The following is a 16826-nucleotide window of genomic DNA, read 5'->3' as shown; positions in this document are numbered from 1 at the left end:
CGCCGCCGCCCGGCCGTCACCTCCCTGGAGCCTATAGAAATCTTTTGGTGGGCCGCCCCGGCCTTTCGTTTAAATCCCGCTTCCTCCCCCCCAGCCCCCGCCCGCCCCCCGCGGGACCCCCGGCCCGCGCCCGCGGCTCCGCGCTGGGCGGCGGCGTCCTCCCGCAGCCACCCAGCTTCCCGGGGGAGGAGCAGCGCATCGCGCAAGCATCCGGGAGCGGCGGAGGGGGCGGGAGGAAGGGCGAGAGGAGGAAGCGGGATTTAAACGAAAGGCGGTGACGCCACACAAAAGATTTCTATAGGCTCCAGGGAGGTGACGGCCGGGCGGCGGCGGCGGCGAGCCCGGGGGCGAGGCGCGGACGCGGGGAGGAGGCGGCTCGGGCGGCCCCGGCGGGCGGCGGCGCACCCACGGCCCGCGCCGAGGAGCAGCCGCGCGGGGAAAGGAGGAGGGCGTCTTCCCCTCCGCCTCTCGGCCCCCGCCCTTCCTTTCAGTTTCTCCCGGCTCGCTCGGAAGTTGGAGGTTGACGAAGATGGCAGGAGCCGGGGCCCGGGCGGGTGGCCGCCGCGCCGCGGGGACCTTCTGAGTTGGCGCGGCCGCCGGGGAGACGCGCGCCGGGCGTCCGATGCGCAGGGCCCGGGGTCTCGGGAGAGCTCAGCCGCCGCGGGCCCCAGGCGACCAGGCGACCGGGATGGACTCGCGCCCACAGCCAGCGGCCGGCCGCGGGGCGCGCGGTCGGGGAGGGCGTGCCGCCTCGGCGCCGGGCCGCGCGCTGTGAGCCGGCGAGGCGGGAAGGGGCGGCCGCGGTGGCCGGCGCGCCCGGGCGTGGCGGGCGGGCGAGCGCGCGAGCGGGGCGGCCGCTGTGCGCAATCAGTGCAGCCTCCCGCCCGACTCTGACTCGGCGCGGCCGCGCCAGCAGCGGCCACACCCTCGGCTCTGCCGCCGCCGGCGCCGCTTCCCGAGAGCGGGGGGCAGGAGATGCGCGCCCCGCGGCGCCAACCCCGGCCGCCGTCGCGGGCAAGTGCCGCCCGGCGGGGTCAGGGCGCCTGAAGCCCACGTGCGCCGCCGAGCCCGAGGTGGCTGACAGCAGAGCCCGCCCGAGCCGCCGCCCGCGCTCCTCCCCGAGGAAGGGATTTTGATTTCAAAGAAAGGAAGGAAGGAAGGACAACCCCCAGCTTCCCCCCCCACTCCCGCCCTCCCGCTCCGGCCGGGCCGGGCCATGCCCAGGAAGGCGGCGGCGGCGTTGGCGGCGACGGCGGCCCAGCAGAAGGGACTTTCCTGGCAGCCCGGCGGCGAGGAGCGCGCTCCGTGAGTTTGCTGTGCCCGGTTCATGGTTCCTGCAAGCCCTCCAGGAGGCCGAACGCTGCAGCCCCTCCCCGCGTCCCGAAGAGCCTCCTGCGTCCTCTGGCCCCCGGGCCAGCCCCGCGCCGCCGCCGCTCGGGCTCCGGCAGCCGCAGCAGCCCAGTGCCCTCCGCCCGGCGCGGTGGATGGCATGATGGTGCGGGGAAGGCACCGCGGCCCTGGCCAGCTGAGTCGCGACGGCCGCGGGGGCGGCGGCAGTGGCAGCGGCGGCGGTAGCGGGCTCCCCAGCGGCATGCCAGTGCCCCCCGGGCGCGATGGCTAGCGGCAGCGCTGGGAAGCCCACTGGCGAGGCGGCTTCTCCGGCTCCTGCGAGCGCCGTCGGGGGGGCCTGCTCGCAGCCGCGGAAGAGGCTGGTGTCCGTCTGCGACCACTGCAAAGGCAAGATGCAGCTGGTGGCCGACCTGCTGCTGCTGTCGAGCGAGGCGCGGCCCGTGCTCTTCGAGGGCCCCGCCTCCTCCTGCGCCGGGGCCGAGTCCTTCGAGCAGTGCCGGGACACGATCATCGCGCGCACCAAGGGGCTCTCCATCCTCACCCACGACGTGCAGAGCCAGCTCAACATGGGCCGCTTCGGGGAGGCCGGGGACAGCCTGGTGGAGCTGGGCGACCTGGTGGTGTCGCTGACGGAGTGCTCCGCCCACGCGGCCTACCTGGCGGCGGTGGCCACGCCGGGCGCGCAGCCCGCGCAGCCGGGCCTGGTGGACCGCTACCGCGTGACGCGCTGCCGCCACGAGGTGGAGCAGGGCTGCGCCGTGCTGCGCGCCACCCCGCTGGCCGACATGACGCCGCAGCTGCTGCTGGAGGTGTCGCAGGGCCTGTCGCGCAACCTCAAGTTCCTGACGGACGCGTGCGCCCTGGCCAGCGACAAGTCCCGGGACCGCTTCTCCCGCGAGCAGTTCAAGCTGGGCGTCAAGTGCATGAGCACGAGCGCGTCGGCGCTGCTGGCCTGCGTGCGCGAGGTGAAGGCGGCGCCCAGCGAGCTGGCCCGCAGCCGCTGCGCGCTCTTCAGCGGGCCGCTGGTGCAGGCCGTGAGCGCCCTGGTGGGCTTCGCCACCGAGCCGCAGTTCCTGGGTCGCGCGGCGGCCGTGAGCGCCGAGGGCAAGGCGGTGCAGACCGCCATCCTGGGCGGCGCCATGAGCGTGGTGTCGGCCTGCGTGCTCCTGACCCAGTGCCTCAGGGATCTGGCGCAGCACCCCGACGGGGGCGCCAAGATGTCGGACCACAGGGAGAGGCTGAGGAACTCGGCCTGCGCCGTGTCTGAAGGCTGCACCCTGCTATCTCAGGCTTTACGGGAGAGGTCTTCGCCCAGGACTTTACCGCCAGTGAATTCCAATTCTGTGAATTAGCACCCGCCCCCTTCTTTCTTCCACCCCAGACTAGAGGAAGATACTTACTGTCTGCCCCTCTCCATGTATACCAAAGAAATCCCAGGGGAAGCCCCCTCCATGTCGGATGCTCCAGAGGAACCTTCCAGGGAGGGGGGCCCTGCGCCCCGCCGACACGGGGGGGGGGGGGGGGGGGGGGGGAACCCACTGCCCACCTACGCACACCCAGCAGGGACCCGGAGGTGGCACCCAGCCCTGGCCCCTCTTCTGGAGTTCCTCCACTAAATTTTCTTACCAATTGGGCAGGAAGGAGGTCATGGGTTTCTTTCTTTTTGGGTCCTTTTTTTTTTTCTTTCTGTTTTCTGTTTTTTCCTAATTAAAAGAAAGGTTACCTCAGTTTTCACTCCTTAGACATGGATGTAGCTACCTTTTTTTTTTTTTTTTTTTTTTTTTTTTTTTTTTTTAAGCAATCGTGTTGGATTAGGCGTATACTTACTTGGTGTGGAAAGAGTATGACTTTGCCATGTGATTTGCAAATGGGGGGAAAAGCTACTGTGAGTGTGTGTTTTATTTTTTAATTTACACTATAGAGTGATTTCCCCCTGCCCTTGCCCACCCCTCACCCCCATGTCAAGTTTTTACCTTGCATGTACTGGAGTATTTATTTCATTTATTAAAATGTTATGTTTCTCAGATGGCCCTTTGCAATTATTGTTGATTTTCAATAATTGTAATAATGTTGCATGCTGCATGGGTCTCTGGAGGGGTTAGCCGTGTCTCCCCGCCTTAGCCCTGTCTCCCTTTTTCCTCGAGGGTGATCTCTCTGAGCAGCCTAGAATTGGAGAACACTGTCCTTGGAGAGGTGCCAGGGAATGATTGGCAGTAGGTACTGTGCCGGGGGGTGGGTTGGGCTGGCAAGTGGGGTTTGGTCTTGCCTCTGGTTTCTCCTGGAAAGTACTTCAGCCCCCTTCTCTGTGTCCCACCACTGTCTGTCCTGATGGACAGTGGGTAAGGCTGACCGAGGTCTGATTCCTATTCTGCCTGTCTCTTTCAGATTCGGGCCCTTCCTAATCCTGCGTGGTACCCCACCCTTGCCAGGTCAGGGAGCTGGTTGCTGGAGCTGGAAACTGGGCTATAGCAAGGACCTTCAGGAGACTTTGCAGCCTCTTTTATGTAGGCAGGTCTCTTCACACAGGACCCAGTCACTCATGATTGTAGGAAGAAGTTCACAGGGTTCCAGACTGTTTAAGAGAGGGAGAGGTGTTCTGGAAAATGGTAGGAACTTTCTAGAGCCACAGCGTAGTTGCAGGCAAAGGGCTGATTTCCGTGACCTTGATCTAAGATCTGCCCTGGTTGGTTTCATATTGGAAGAAGGCTTTGTTAACTGACGTTTGGAGTTATTTTAAGGGAGTTTGTCCTTTCGGCAGACAGTTAAAAAAGAAAATTGGGGAGAGAGAAGTGTATAATTTTACTGAAATTTGTTAAGTTTGGGACGTTTTCCCGCTGAAAGTATAACATTCTTCTTCACAGGGCTTGCCCTGGGAGAGCCACATGGATAAAAACCCAAACACTCTTTAAATTTGCTCAGTTTACAATTCTTCCGATCTATTGTGCTTGAACCTTGGTAATTCCTGAGCCTCTGAGAAGAAAGCGTTTTTCACTGTAACATGTAAGAAAGTCCTATTGACTGTTTTACTCGAATAGCTTTGTTTATTACAAGAACATCGTATTCAACATGTAAAGCATCTTTAAACCTGTGTTGGGTAAGAGTAGGATCGGGGAGCTGCTCTGAATTTGATGTTTGGAAAAGTCTTAAAGCAGTAGTGTACATACATTTCTTAGAAACAGTCAAGGGAGCTGTTGTTTCTCTCCTAGGGCCTGGTAGATTAAAAAAAAAAGCAAATTTTTAATTTAAAAAATGACAATGACCTTGAGAATGTTTCTTCCTCTACCCCCCAACCCTTTAGTCTGGGTCAGTCAGATTCGGAAGCTATTTGGGGAGAGGAAACGTAACCCACGTGCCGATGACCATCGTGCTTGCATTTAGGATTTGTTCTTTTTATTTATTGGATATACATAAGTAATTATACAGAGAGTTTCTAATTATAGATGTTCCTTTAGCCTACCTAGATCACAAAAAGTAAACCGAAAGGAACAAAGCAAAATAAAATTAGGGCCAGGAATCTGTAAATTTGGTGTTTGATTAAGATGAAAATGATTGCCAATTGTTCCTTGGACTCATTCCTTCTGCAGAAGCAATTTTCAGGACAGTGCAGGCCAAAAAAAAAAAAAAAGAAAAGAAAGAAAGAGAAAAAAATTCGTTTTCCTTGTCTACTTGGATGAAGTTAACTAGCTTGCCACCAAATTAATTTTGAAACTTTTTGTCTTAGCCAACCGATCGTGGCTCTTTACACTTCTGTATATTAAAGATACTGACTTGTAATATTCAAACTCTCTGTTCTCTGAAGTTGTTAAAAGTTTCGGTGGTGTTTTAACATCCTTCTCCCCCTGCCTCTGTCTCGAAGATTAAGGTAGGATTTTTCTTCCAGCAGGTGGCTTGGAATGGATTCTTGTACTTTGTTCAGCAGGGCGGAGGAGGCCAGATTGAGGCGCGTATAGCATTTCTGTGTATCTACGTTGCTTCGCTAGGCAAGGGGTCTGTGCCCAGGCCTTTGACATTTTATTTGACATTTTAGCTTCTAGTGCACCAGCTGGCTAAACTTGTTTTTGAAATAGCCCTGATTTTTAAAAAGGAGCATCTCAGACCTATTTCACGGGGCTTAATAAGGTCAGCAGAGATACTAAGTTCCAGGAATAAAATCAGAGTGGCCTGATTGTTTGTTTGTTTGTTTGTTTGTTTTTAAATTAAACCACATTAAAGTTAATTTAAGACCTCAATCTTTAAGCTCTTTTGATTTCCTAGGGCGAGTTTTCTTACTTAGGCTTAATGGGCACCATCCTGACTGGGGATGTCGAAAACCTTCCTTTGGTCAGGAGAGAAGGAAATCATTATGGCTAAGTTGTAGAACAAAAGCCATTATTTATGACAGTGAACCCAAGTAAATGGGACAAAAGGCTTTCAAACACAAGACTTAACTAGAAAAGAGCTCTGTCTTTCCTCAGCTGTTTTAAACTTGGCCTTTTTCTCTTATTCGTTATGGGTTGATTTTGGGAGATGTAGAAGGTGTGAGTGTGTGTGTGTGTGTGTGTGTGTGTGTGTGTGTGTTCTTCCCTACCCCGTCCTCCTTGTCACCTGAGTTTTTATTTCTAATTTAGGGTCATGTTTCTCAAAAAAATCTAAAGACTGTGACTGTGGAACCATCAGTTACATCTGACTGGTTATTTTGTGAGCATTTTCTTTTTAAACCTGGCATAGGGAGCTAAAGCACTTGACAGTTTGAAACAGCTAATTTTAACAGAAACACCTGTTTTTCAGAATGAATGTGACTATGGTAACGTGCAGATCAGGCAGAGATTTTGAAAAACGTCCGCTGCCGCCCCTTCTGGGTTCTGCTTGGTACGGAGCTCGGAGTCGGGGGAGAACTCTGCAGCCTTCCCTATGCTTTCTGCCGTGGGACCACAGCTTGGTCCAGCACCATTTCTGGGTTTCCAGGGCGGACACAGACATTCGTGAGCACTCTTGGCAAATTCCTGTCTTGATTAAAAAACAATTTTTTTTTTTTTTTTTTTTTTTTGCTTGAGTATGTGTGAATTGAATTGGCCTGTTTTTACCTAAGCAGGTCTTTCTTTCTACGGTCCTTTGGGCAGGTGAGTTGTCTGTTTCCATTTTAGTGGTAGAGAAGGCTGACAGACTGGCTGTCCAGGTAGGATGGGGGAAAAGGGTGATACAGTGTCCTTGATAGGCATTGATTTCATTTAATGGTACAGCCCTTTAGGCCAGGGGCTGGCATGCCTGGGACATGTTGGGTTCTTGAAGTGAGCGCATGTACAAGATGCTTGCGGCAAGTATCTGTACACAAGGAGTAAATCGTTTCTGGAAGGGAAAGTGAGAACGGGTATTGGTTCGGCAAATCCTTGCTGGGGACCAGCAGTGTGTACCAGGTACTGTGCTGAGCCCTGGGGGCTGGGGACACAGCGACCTGTGAGCCTCGGTGTCTCCCCCTGCGTAGATTCCGGGCCCTATCCCAGGCCTGATCGATCAGAAACTCCGGGGGCAGAGCGGTCTGAATTTTGTCCAGCTGGGTGATGCTGAGGCACGGCTGCCCTGGAGAGCTGCTGGTTTCCTTTTCTTCCTGGCCGACGCCGGGAGACCCGAGTGCTTCTGTATCAGGCGGGAGCACCAGCATTTCCGCAACTTTCTTGTTTGCTCAGGTGTTTTTTTGTTTGTTTGTTTTTTTCTTCCCCTCCTGGATCTTTTGAGCCCTTTTCTTCAGATTGAGAAGATAATGTAGTCTCTCCTGCCAATTTGGAACGAGCAGGTTTTTCTTTTGCCTGGGTGCGTTGACAAGGACAGAGTCCGCCCCCTCCTCCAGCCCTCCTTTGAGATGAGCCGAAGTCACAGAGTAGTGGACCGGCCAGTTAGCTCTCCGTGCTCATGCATGTTGTTGTCTCTTGTCCTCAAACACGGGACGGACAGACACCCTTTCCTTCTCGGACTGTCCGAGAAAGAGCGCTTTGCTACTGAATTTCAAGGACTCGATTCAGAACCAATGAGGCAGGCAGACTTGTGGAATGACCAAGTCTACAAGACACTCAGGAAGTAGGTCTCTCACGGCCGTCATGCCCCGAGAATTGGGACGATCTCTCACAGCTTCCGTCCCCTCGAGGGAGCATCGCCCAGGAGCTGAGGGGATAGCGCAGTCTTGGCCCCAACCCAGACCTGCCGGGTGGGACTCTGCTCTTGGGCAAGGTCTCCAGGTGGTTTCTGGGCACATTAACTTCGAGAAGCACTGTTGCAGGAGACAAAGGTAGAGGCTGCGGGCTGTTCTTTACTGTGGGAGCTTAGACGGTTAGGGTTAGCACTTTCGTATGTGTTATGTAACTGGGTCCTCAGAGCAGCCTTGGGCAAGGTAGGCAGCTGTTACTGTGCGTGTCATGGAAGCGTTTGTGCTTCTGTTCTCCCGTCGTGAGAGTATGTATGTACGTATGTACGATGGATTCCTCCGACGTGTAAGGCTGTGACGGGCTCCATTGACTACCCCACTCCGTGAGGTCGTTGGGAGTATGATGTCAAACCCTTTGTGTTAAAGTCAGTTTCCCCCAATAATCTTGCCTCCCCGCCCCCAACCCCTTCATCTGACCCAGCAGATACCCTGCGACGGGCTCCAGGATGTCCCAGAGATAAAGAGCACGGCCCGGCCTCTTTCTCTGTTATGCTGGGTGGCCCACCTGCCCAGGCTCCCCGAAACACTGAATTAAGTTCTTTTTTTTTTTTTTTTAAAGATTTTATTTATTATTTGACAGAGAGAGAGAGACACAGTGGAGAGGCAACACAAACAGGAGGAGTTGGGGGAGGGAGAAGCAGGCTTCCCACGAAGCAGGGAGCCTGATGCGGGGCTCTATCTCAGGACCCCGAGATCATGACCCGAGCCGAAGGCAGACGCTTAACCGTTGAGCCATCCAGGCGGCCGGCATGACGTTCTTAAAACCACAAGGGCAGTCAAATATTTCAGAGTCCAGGGAGGAATTTGAATGCTCATTTAAATTTGCTAACATAGGGACGCCTGGGTGGCTCAGTTGGTTGGACAACTGCTTTCGGCTCAGGTCATGATCCCGGAGTCCCGGGATCGAGTCCCGCATTGGGCTCCCAGCTCCACGGGGAGTCTGCTTCTCCCTCTGACCTTCTCCTTGCTCATGCTCTCTCTCACTGCCTCTCTCTCAAATAAATAAATAAAATATATATATATAAAAAAGAGAAGTTTCCTTTACAAAATATTAAAAAAAAAATTGCTAACATAATTTAAAAATGAACCCACTTAAAAAAAAAAGAACCCACTTACTGATGTTCCAACTTTTAAGTATTCACAGCTACATGTATTTGCGAGATGCAGAAGCAGGGCACAGACAGGGAGCTTTTAAAGTCCTATGTTCCAGAAGGGACGTGGATATGCTTGCTACTCGGTTACCGAATGGGCTGCCCTGAGCACTCCTGGAAGTTAGGGCACCGACGAAGGGTTCATGGTTTCTGACTTTGTTCTCCTTTGCCTGGATTTCAGGCGGTACTCAGGACACCGATCAAGTGAAAAGTCACTAATTAATTGCTTTGCTTATATTATCAGTCAGTTTTTTTTTTTTTTAAGAGCATTTTATTTTAAGGAGACTCTATGCCAGTGTAGGGCTCGAACTCACGACCCTGAGATCGAGTCTCAGGCTCCGTCGACAGAGCCAGCCAGATGCCCCATCAGTCAACTTTTTTGGAGACCCCGACTGACGTCTCACCTCCAGAAATTTGAGATGCACCGTAGGGAACCTGGTCCCCTCAGTGCTGACTGACACCCTCGCCATTTCAGCTTAGCTTTTAGTTAGATGACCTTCTGCTTCCTGTTCTAAAATTAACCGGCAAGCCATCTGAGCACCTCCCTATGGATAGGATTTTGGTATAAAGATTTCCTTGGAGGCTGGGTTCTCCCTGCCCGTTCTTTCTCTTGCAAGTCCCATGATAAAGATATGTCTAAACGTGTAAATATAACTCTGGTCTTACCACTTGGAATCTAATTTGTAAGGTGTGTGGGCATTTTGTGTTAGTGATGGTGTGGACTGTTGTCCGTTGAACCGACAAGAGATCATCTTGTACGTCACCCGCCTCAACGATGGACACTTTACTGCCCCACATCTTCCCAGATAACAGCTCTTTAAATGGAGTCCGCACTCTGGCCGTGAGTCCGATGTGGCTCGTGACCAGGGAGAGTCCCTGAGACATGGCTCTAAACCCAGTCTGGCTCAGCCCCCACGTCTCTGATCATGTAGTACAAAAATAGAGGAGTTTTTGCACCGACACTACACCCAGAACTGAGGTTTTAGAGAGGCATTCTTCTAGGTGGTTCCATTCTAACACCTTTCTCTGGAGCTCACCCAAAGCTTCTTGCCCACGTGTTTCCAGAAACACTGGCCATTCTGGACTTCAGTAGGGCTTCTTGAGCCTGGGCAGCTGGGGAACACCTGTCAGAGCCCTACGGATAACCGATGAGGGCCGTCACAGAGGTCAAGCAGGCTGATAATGACATTATATTTTTAGTTGGGCCTAGAACAGTGTCAGGTTTGGCAAGTCTGATGGTGAAACGTTTCTGATTTAGCAAACACTTACTAGTCATCTGGGACAGTCTTAGGCATGTTCTTTATATCTGCGTATTTAGGAGGAATGACTCAAAGCCACACGGATATTTTTAGCAACAATCCTAAGAAGCTCCATCCTTTGTTGTCCTCAAGATTGACTTGAGATGCTGTCTTCTGACAGAGATGTTTTCTGGTGCGCCATCCTTCTGTGTTACCTCTGCGCTCCCTCGCGAAAAATGCAGGTCTGGTAACGCGTGGCTTTCAGAGAGCTCGCGGGATGCCAGGAGGAGTGAGTGAGCCCCACCATGACTTCCCAGGGCGCCTTCCCCTTTGGTTATGGTAAATGCCCTTAGGCGTACGGGGGCCGATTCCTTCTTGGACCTACGAGGATCATTCATTCCAAATGCCACAGGAAAAGGTCTTTCATGTATGTTACACGTGAAAGTCTATTTGATCTTCTCCCATGTAGATGTGTCCATGAAATTCCATATGGTTTCTACTTGTGTGGATTGTCAGATCGCAGGGCTGAGAGCCTGGATGTTTCTACCATCTCCGTGGTTTGAGAAGGGAATGCTGCAGTGTCGGGAGTTTATATCAACTTTTTGAAGGACTTCGTGATTGCCTGACCCCAATTGCTCCTCCTACGTTGTTCCTGGGGCTCATTGCTTTCTGGCTGAGAAGAGAATGGGTCCCGAGGGCCACAAAGAGTACAGGGCATTGATTACCCGACACGGCCTCGGGACACTGCGATTTCAGGAGCCTACCCCTAGATTCTCCGGTGGTTTCCAACAGACATTTTTCGTAAGGCTGATTCGGTACGAGGAGCTGGAACCGTGAAGATGAGCTTCAAGGGTAGCACGGATGGTAGGACAAATGAGGAGAGACACAGATGAGCACCAGAATTTCATGTTCATGAGGACGCTCTAGTCTGGGTCTTTGGCTTTTGGGGACCTTGTTGTTCCTAGATTTGATCAAATTGGATCTGTTCTTTTGGTGCCCAGGAAGGCTGTTGGCTTCAGAACTGGTCTTTCCCACCCTTTGTGCCAGGTGCATGTGTGTAATTTAACGAGGGGTTTCACTGAATCTCTTTTCTGGGTGGCCGGAGGGACGTGTTCAGGTGCAGGGATTTCAGGTGCCTTAAAGAGTGGGCTTGATCCCAAGGCCTGGGGGTCGTTTTCTTTTCACTCATTAATTTTGAATGGAGTTGATGCAGCGTGTAGGGCTGCGATTGGACTGGGTCTGCCCTCCAGGAAGCAGCTTTCTTCCCTGCCCCGTCCCACCCCCTCCCCGCCCCCATTCAGGTTGTTCGCCTGGCCTGGGACCAGGAGCCACGCGTGCGGCCAGTGAGGACAGCTTGCCTGCAGAACGCTCCTGGGACGGGCTGTCAGGTCCCATGGGCTACCGGGAGTGGAGCTGGGACACCTGAAGATGCCCACTGTGGGAGCGCGGGCTGGCCGATGGACTGGGAGCCTTCCAAGGAAAGAATCGAATTTCTTTTTCCATCACTGTCATCCCTAGCCGGTGGCCAGCATGCTCGATAAATGTTTGTTGAGTGGAAGAAAAGCAACACTTGGCATTTTTTGAGCCCCTCTGATGTACGGTAGGAACTTTACGTTGTGTCCTAGTCTTCAAAGCAGCCCCTCAAGGTGTGAGAGTGCACCCATGTGATAGAGGAGGATGCTCCCTGGGACCAGCCACCCTGGGTCACAAAGCCAGCAAGCAGCGGGCGCAGTTGAGAATCAGGGTCTTCCTGTTGGAGCCCAGCGTCCTTCCCCGCGAGATGACGGCAAGAAGGAATTTCTAGGATGGAACCTGTCTGCCCTTTAAGGTTGCAGGGCTCTCCAAACCTGTAATTTTCAACCTCACTCGTAGGACAGTTTCAGAGGGGGTTCCCCCTTGAGCCTCCCATGAGCCATTAGACTGAGTCCCTCTTGGGCCAATTAAATGGGGCCCCGTATGCCCAGTGTCCCCTCGTCAAGTGTCAGGGAGAGCTGGTCACATGGACAAGGGGTCTCCCCCTCGCTGCGTGACCCTGGTATCCGGGAGGCTGCTTGCGGAAGATCGACCTCGGCTCTGCCAAGTGACCTGCACTTGAGTTTCTAGAATGCAAGCCACTTTGTTGTCTGCCCAGGGTCCGTGGCTGCCCCCACTGACTTTCAGATGAAAGCCGGACTGCTGGTGGAGGGGCTTCCCACTCGTCGGGGGTCTCCCAGCCCCTGCGAAGTACATTCCAGGCCATCACACCGCAGACTTCCTTCCATTGTCGCGCTCCCACTTGACCTCCAGGCTTTTGCACGGGGCATCCCTTGGACCCCTCCTCCTGCACCCTGCCCCCCTTCTGCCCCCCACACTCCTCAGCCTGGGTGACAGCTTCTCCCGCAGTCCCTAGAGCACCCAGTACTTGCCTGCCAGTAGCACTTAAGTTGTTGTAACTCTCTGTTTACTCCTCCACGGCCCCGTCTCTGTCGTTTTTGGGGGCTCGAGTTCTCTTTCTCTCCAGTGACTAACGCAGTCGCCTAACACACTAAACCCCAATAAACATTTCTGGACGAACAAATGTAGGGTCCCCGTTACCGCGTTCTTTCCCATTCTCCTTTCTAGGGCCTTTGGCTCCTGCCCCTCGCCCTGGCTGCCCTGTGCAGGCGCTAGCCCGGGTCCTCGCTGGCCTTCACCTGGACAAGGGTCTGTAATGAGACCCCCGGGATGGAGCCTGGGTCACACGCCCACATCGGGCTCTCATCCTCTCCCTCCCAGTGCCTTTGGTGCAGCAGAGCCAGGCCCGGATCGCAACTCCGGTAATCAGTATTTCGATGCATTCATTGAGTTCCAACAGCATGCCTCTGGACTGGGCGCCCAGAGGCCAGCACCAGGCCTCGATGGGCCTGTGGGCCTCACCTCCCACGGCCCTTGCCCCAGCCGTGCTCCAACACGGTGGGCCTCCTCGCTCTGCACTACACGGGACTTTGCTGGCTCCCATGGGAATGTCTGTCTCATCCGCCTGAACAGCTATTAACCCCTTGAGCTCCAACAGTGTCTAGGGGCCTAGGAGGGGCTCTCAGTGCTACAGGATGGCGCTGTTCTGACCCATCTGGTTCTTTGAAGACTTTCCAGAAATTTGGGTGGATTCCAAGGGGGATCCTCGAGGGGCCCTTGCTGGACCAAACTTTCTTCTCTCAGGTGCTCTGGTTTCCTTGGCGCCTCACCTGCAGGACTGGAGGGTGGTTTGGTGGTGATTCTCCTCAGCCTCCTCGGGGTGGTGTTGGACCCAGAGGCGAGGTGGAAACGGAGCACCAGCCCGGGAAGGGAGGCTTTTTCCCACAAGCTGACTGAGAACTGTCCTCCCCGGGGAGCCCTTGAAGCCGGCGTGAGAATTCACCGAGGGAGGGAGTCCTGGCTTTCAGTCCCATAATTGTTATAATGCAAAAATTACTCACGACTTTCCATAATCAGGTTTGGGTTGTAATAGCGTCCGGGAGCTGAGCTCTGGGCTGAGCGCACCGGGGCTCCTGGGAGTGGAGGCGAGAAGCCGGAGCCTCGGGGACGAGGAAGGGGCGCTCTGCCAAAATCGCCAGGGGGAGACGGGAATGAAAACCCTCCAGAGGCCCAGCTCCCAGCAAATGGGCACTGGGGCCCCTGGGCTCGATTTCCATCTCATCCCTATGGTTAGAATAGTTTCACTAAACTTGTTTTTCTTGCCTTTTTTTTTTTTCTTGCCTTTGATTGTTGACACTACCTAAAAATATAAGATTATGGTTATCATATCAAATTAAAGGCATTGTTTTAAACAAAGGCATTATATCTACTTAATTATTTAACTTTCCTTCCAGCCCCGACATTCCGGTTTCAATGGAGTAACAAGCAGATAGAGTTCCCATGGCCACGGGCAATGGCGGTAACAGGTTCCACAAAAACCGAAAGGAGCTGCTCATGTCCTCTTCTGGTGATGTGACCAGGGACCCGAAGAGTGTTGATGGGGGCTGGCGGCCCTGGGGCATGGCTGGGGGCCTTGCTTGGGACCACCCGGCTCCTCTCACCCTGTGATTTGAAAGAAATCCTCGATGAAAAGAATAATGGTTTTCGCAGCCCCTCTAAGTACACCCACAAACTTGTGTTGGGGCTCAGGGACACCATCTAGGGCCCCGTTCTGCCCGCACGAGGAGGGATCACCACTCCCCCGGGGTCAAAAATGCAGGTGTGAGAGGTAAAATCTGCCCCCTTGTCTTTGCACCTCCCTGCCTTCTCCCCAGATGCTCCCCGAAATGCTTCCTGTCCAAAGAGATTAGCTCGTGGCAGCTGGAATCAGCTCCCGGACCTCTCAGAACAGCACTGCCTTTAACGTCCCCTAGGGGAGCGCTTTCTCTGCTCACTGCCTGACCCCGTCCGACCGCGGACTTCCTATCCAGTGTGTCCTCCTCAGCGTGCCCAGAGCCAATCCGCGGCTCCCAGAAACCTGTTCTTCTGCTGGGCATGGATGGTTGAAAAGAGGACCCACTCTCGCCACTCAGAGAACAAACGCTCCTAGAGCAGAAGCTGCGTTCCAGTAGCCCTGTCCCGCCAGGCTCAGGTTTAGGGTTTTCTGGGGCAAAACATATTGGAAGAGAAACCTGGACCCGAGGCCAGCTGAATTTGGTCAGCTGGCACACCCTCTGCCTTTGTACTAGTAACCTTGTTCCAGAGCACTGATTTCAGGCCTTGCCCGCCCCCAAAGGGAGGATGTCCTAGTTGGTTCCCAGGCAGTCCGCCAACTCATAAGTGAATGTGACAAAAAAATTATGGAAATTGTGCCCGGTCCCTTGTCCCTTAGGAGAGAAGCACTTTGTTGCTCTGAGTGGTGGTGGGGTCGCCCTGGGGAAAGCGTGAGTCAGGCTGGCCCTGGCTTCTGTCTTTAAATAGGGGCTTCCTTATGACCATTCTTAAGGACATTCTGTGGCCTATCATTGTGTTCAGGATTGAAGCCTGGGAAATAGGAGAGTCACACTGAGGATGGGAGGAGCTAAACCTCCCAGCCTGCAGGGCACAAAGGTCCCGAGGGACAGGGAAATATTCGTGAGTTGTAACAATTTGGTGCTGAAGGTTACAGCAGTGCCTGGAAGTTTCAGTTCTGGTGCGTTTTGGAAGGCTTTGGGTATTACGTAACGTCCTGGGGAATCGAGCGCCGGTCTTAATTGTCACCCAGATCAGTGGCTCGCTGGCTGAGGACCAGAGCCTGTCTGTGACAAACGTTTCACCAGGCAGAGCAAAAGGGAAAAAAGAGATGGTGAGATGTAAGGTCCCTGACGGAGACCTTCACGGACTTTCTTTTTTCTGAGATTAGAACCTTCTTTATTTGGTTAAAATGTCATCTTATAAAAACAACATGTCAGCTGGTAGTTGTTGTAATTTTTCAAAGTATCATCGCGTTGGAGAATGGGTCCTTCATCTTATTTTGGTCCTTCCCACGTTAGAAACAAAATGACCGTGGGCTCCAGAACGTCCAGGTCTGAGAGCCGCCGGCCCTACCCGCCCATGACGTGTTTGGATTCCTATGGTGTCTCTTTCACAATGTGTGTGAGTTAGCGCAATCATTTTTGGAAAAGCAGATGTAAAAATACTTTTGAAGGTGAATCCAAGCAAAGAGGCATTTTCAGGAGCTGTACCGTGTCTCGTTATAATACACCTTTTCCTAACTTTATTAAGAAGCCTGTCCTCGATCAAGCGACAGGAGTTACTATGACAGTATCACTCAAGGCCAAGAGAACCAGGATCCTGGTTCTCAAACTTGAGCATGCCTTGGGATGACCTGGAGGGCTGACTTACTAGACATAACCTGGGACCTTCCCCTGGAGTTTCTGAGTCCTTGGGTCTGGGGTGGGGCCTGCAAATGTACCCTTCTAGAAAGTTCCAAGGTCTGCTGCTGCGGCTGGTTGGGGCCACACTTTGAGAACCCCTAGAGCAGACCCCTGATTCTCAACCTTGGTCACATGCTGGATTCACTGATGCTTGGGACCTGCCCCCAGAGCGGCTGACTCCACTGTCTGGTACACCTCAGGCACTAGGATTTAAACTGGGCCTCAAGTCATCGGCCACATTTGAGAACCACCGGACCAGGTACCGGATTGAGTTCTGGTGATCGGAGTGGGCTAATCACAGCGGCTTATTGCTCATGCGACACATCCAGCATGAAATGAGGGGGGAAGAACGGAGCGCTCTGGTCCACGCAGTCAGCCCGATGCCAATGCTGGTGCTGTCTACACCCTCCGGAGTGCGCGGTCTCTGTGCCTGTAGCAAGGGAGAGCTAGCCTGCTGGTCTGTGGTCGATTTAGCCTAGAGATGGCACCGGGTGCTCTGGGACACAGGTGGCTGGTCGGAAGTCGTCACGTGCCCTCCTTATACGGGGATCTGTGGCTGAGATAGACCAGCAGCTAGCTTTTGGGCAAAATAAATTTCTCTGTCACAATAATAATTCCTTGGTACCCTGAGATCTTCTATGGACCTAAGCACACACTCTTTTAAAAAGCAGCTTCTGAATTGCTGCTTTTAGAGTAACTTTTTTTTTCTGTTGTAAAAGGCTGACCCACTGTAGATCATTTAGAAAACGCCAAAGGTCCTAAGGAAAAGAAATCCCCCTACGACCCACTCCCTAGGGGTAACCCCTCTTGAATTTGTGGCCTGTATCTTTCCAAATATTTTTTTCTACACATATTCTTGAACACAGTTCATTGTTTAAAAAGATTATTTTGTAACCTGCTTTTTAAACTTAATGTTCCCCATTTGATTAAACTTAATTAAAATGTTATTAAAATACAATCCAACACCGTGGCATGAGTATACCACAGTGTAATTGGTCCTTCCCTCCCAGTTAGACTTTTTAGTTGTGCTTTGTCAGTAGTTTACTTTTATGAGTAGAATTTGCACGGGCATCTTTATGAATGA

The 16826-nt window shown here is 53.4% G+C and overlaps 1 protein-coding gene across 1 annotated transcript; it reads left to right on the top strand.

Moving 5' to 3' along the window:
• The first annotated feature begins 1609 nt into the window (after positions 1 to 1609).
• On the top strand, positions 1610 to 2834 carry LOC111152630 (talin rod domain containing 1). The gene has a single exon (XM_022511164.1). It carries the CDS (start codon positions 1614 to 1616, stop codon positions 2700 to 2702), a length of 1089 nt encoding a protein of 362 aa, XP_022366872.1. The 5' UTR covers positions 1610 to 1613; the 3' UTR covers positions 2703 to 2834.
• The last annotated feature ends 13992 nt before the right edge of the window (positions 2835 to 16826 follow it).

This window comes from Enhydra lutris, unplaced genomic scaffold (assembly GCF_002288905.1).
Source record: "Enhydra lutris kenyoni isolate GAN:26980312 unplaced genomic scaffold, ASM228890v2 scaffoldscaffold29, whole genome shotgun sequence".
Lineage (NCBI taxonomy): Eukaryota > Metazoa > Chordata > Mammalia > Carnivora > Mustelidae > Enhydra > Enhydra lutris.
This window is presented reverse-complemented; position numbering and strand designations above follow the sequence as displayed.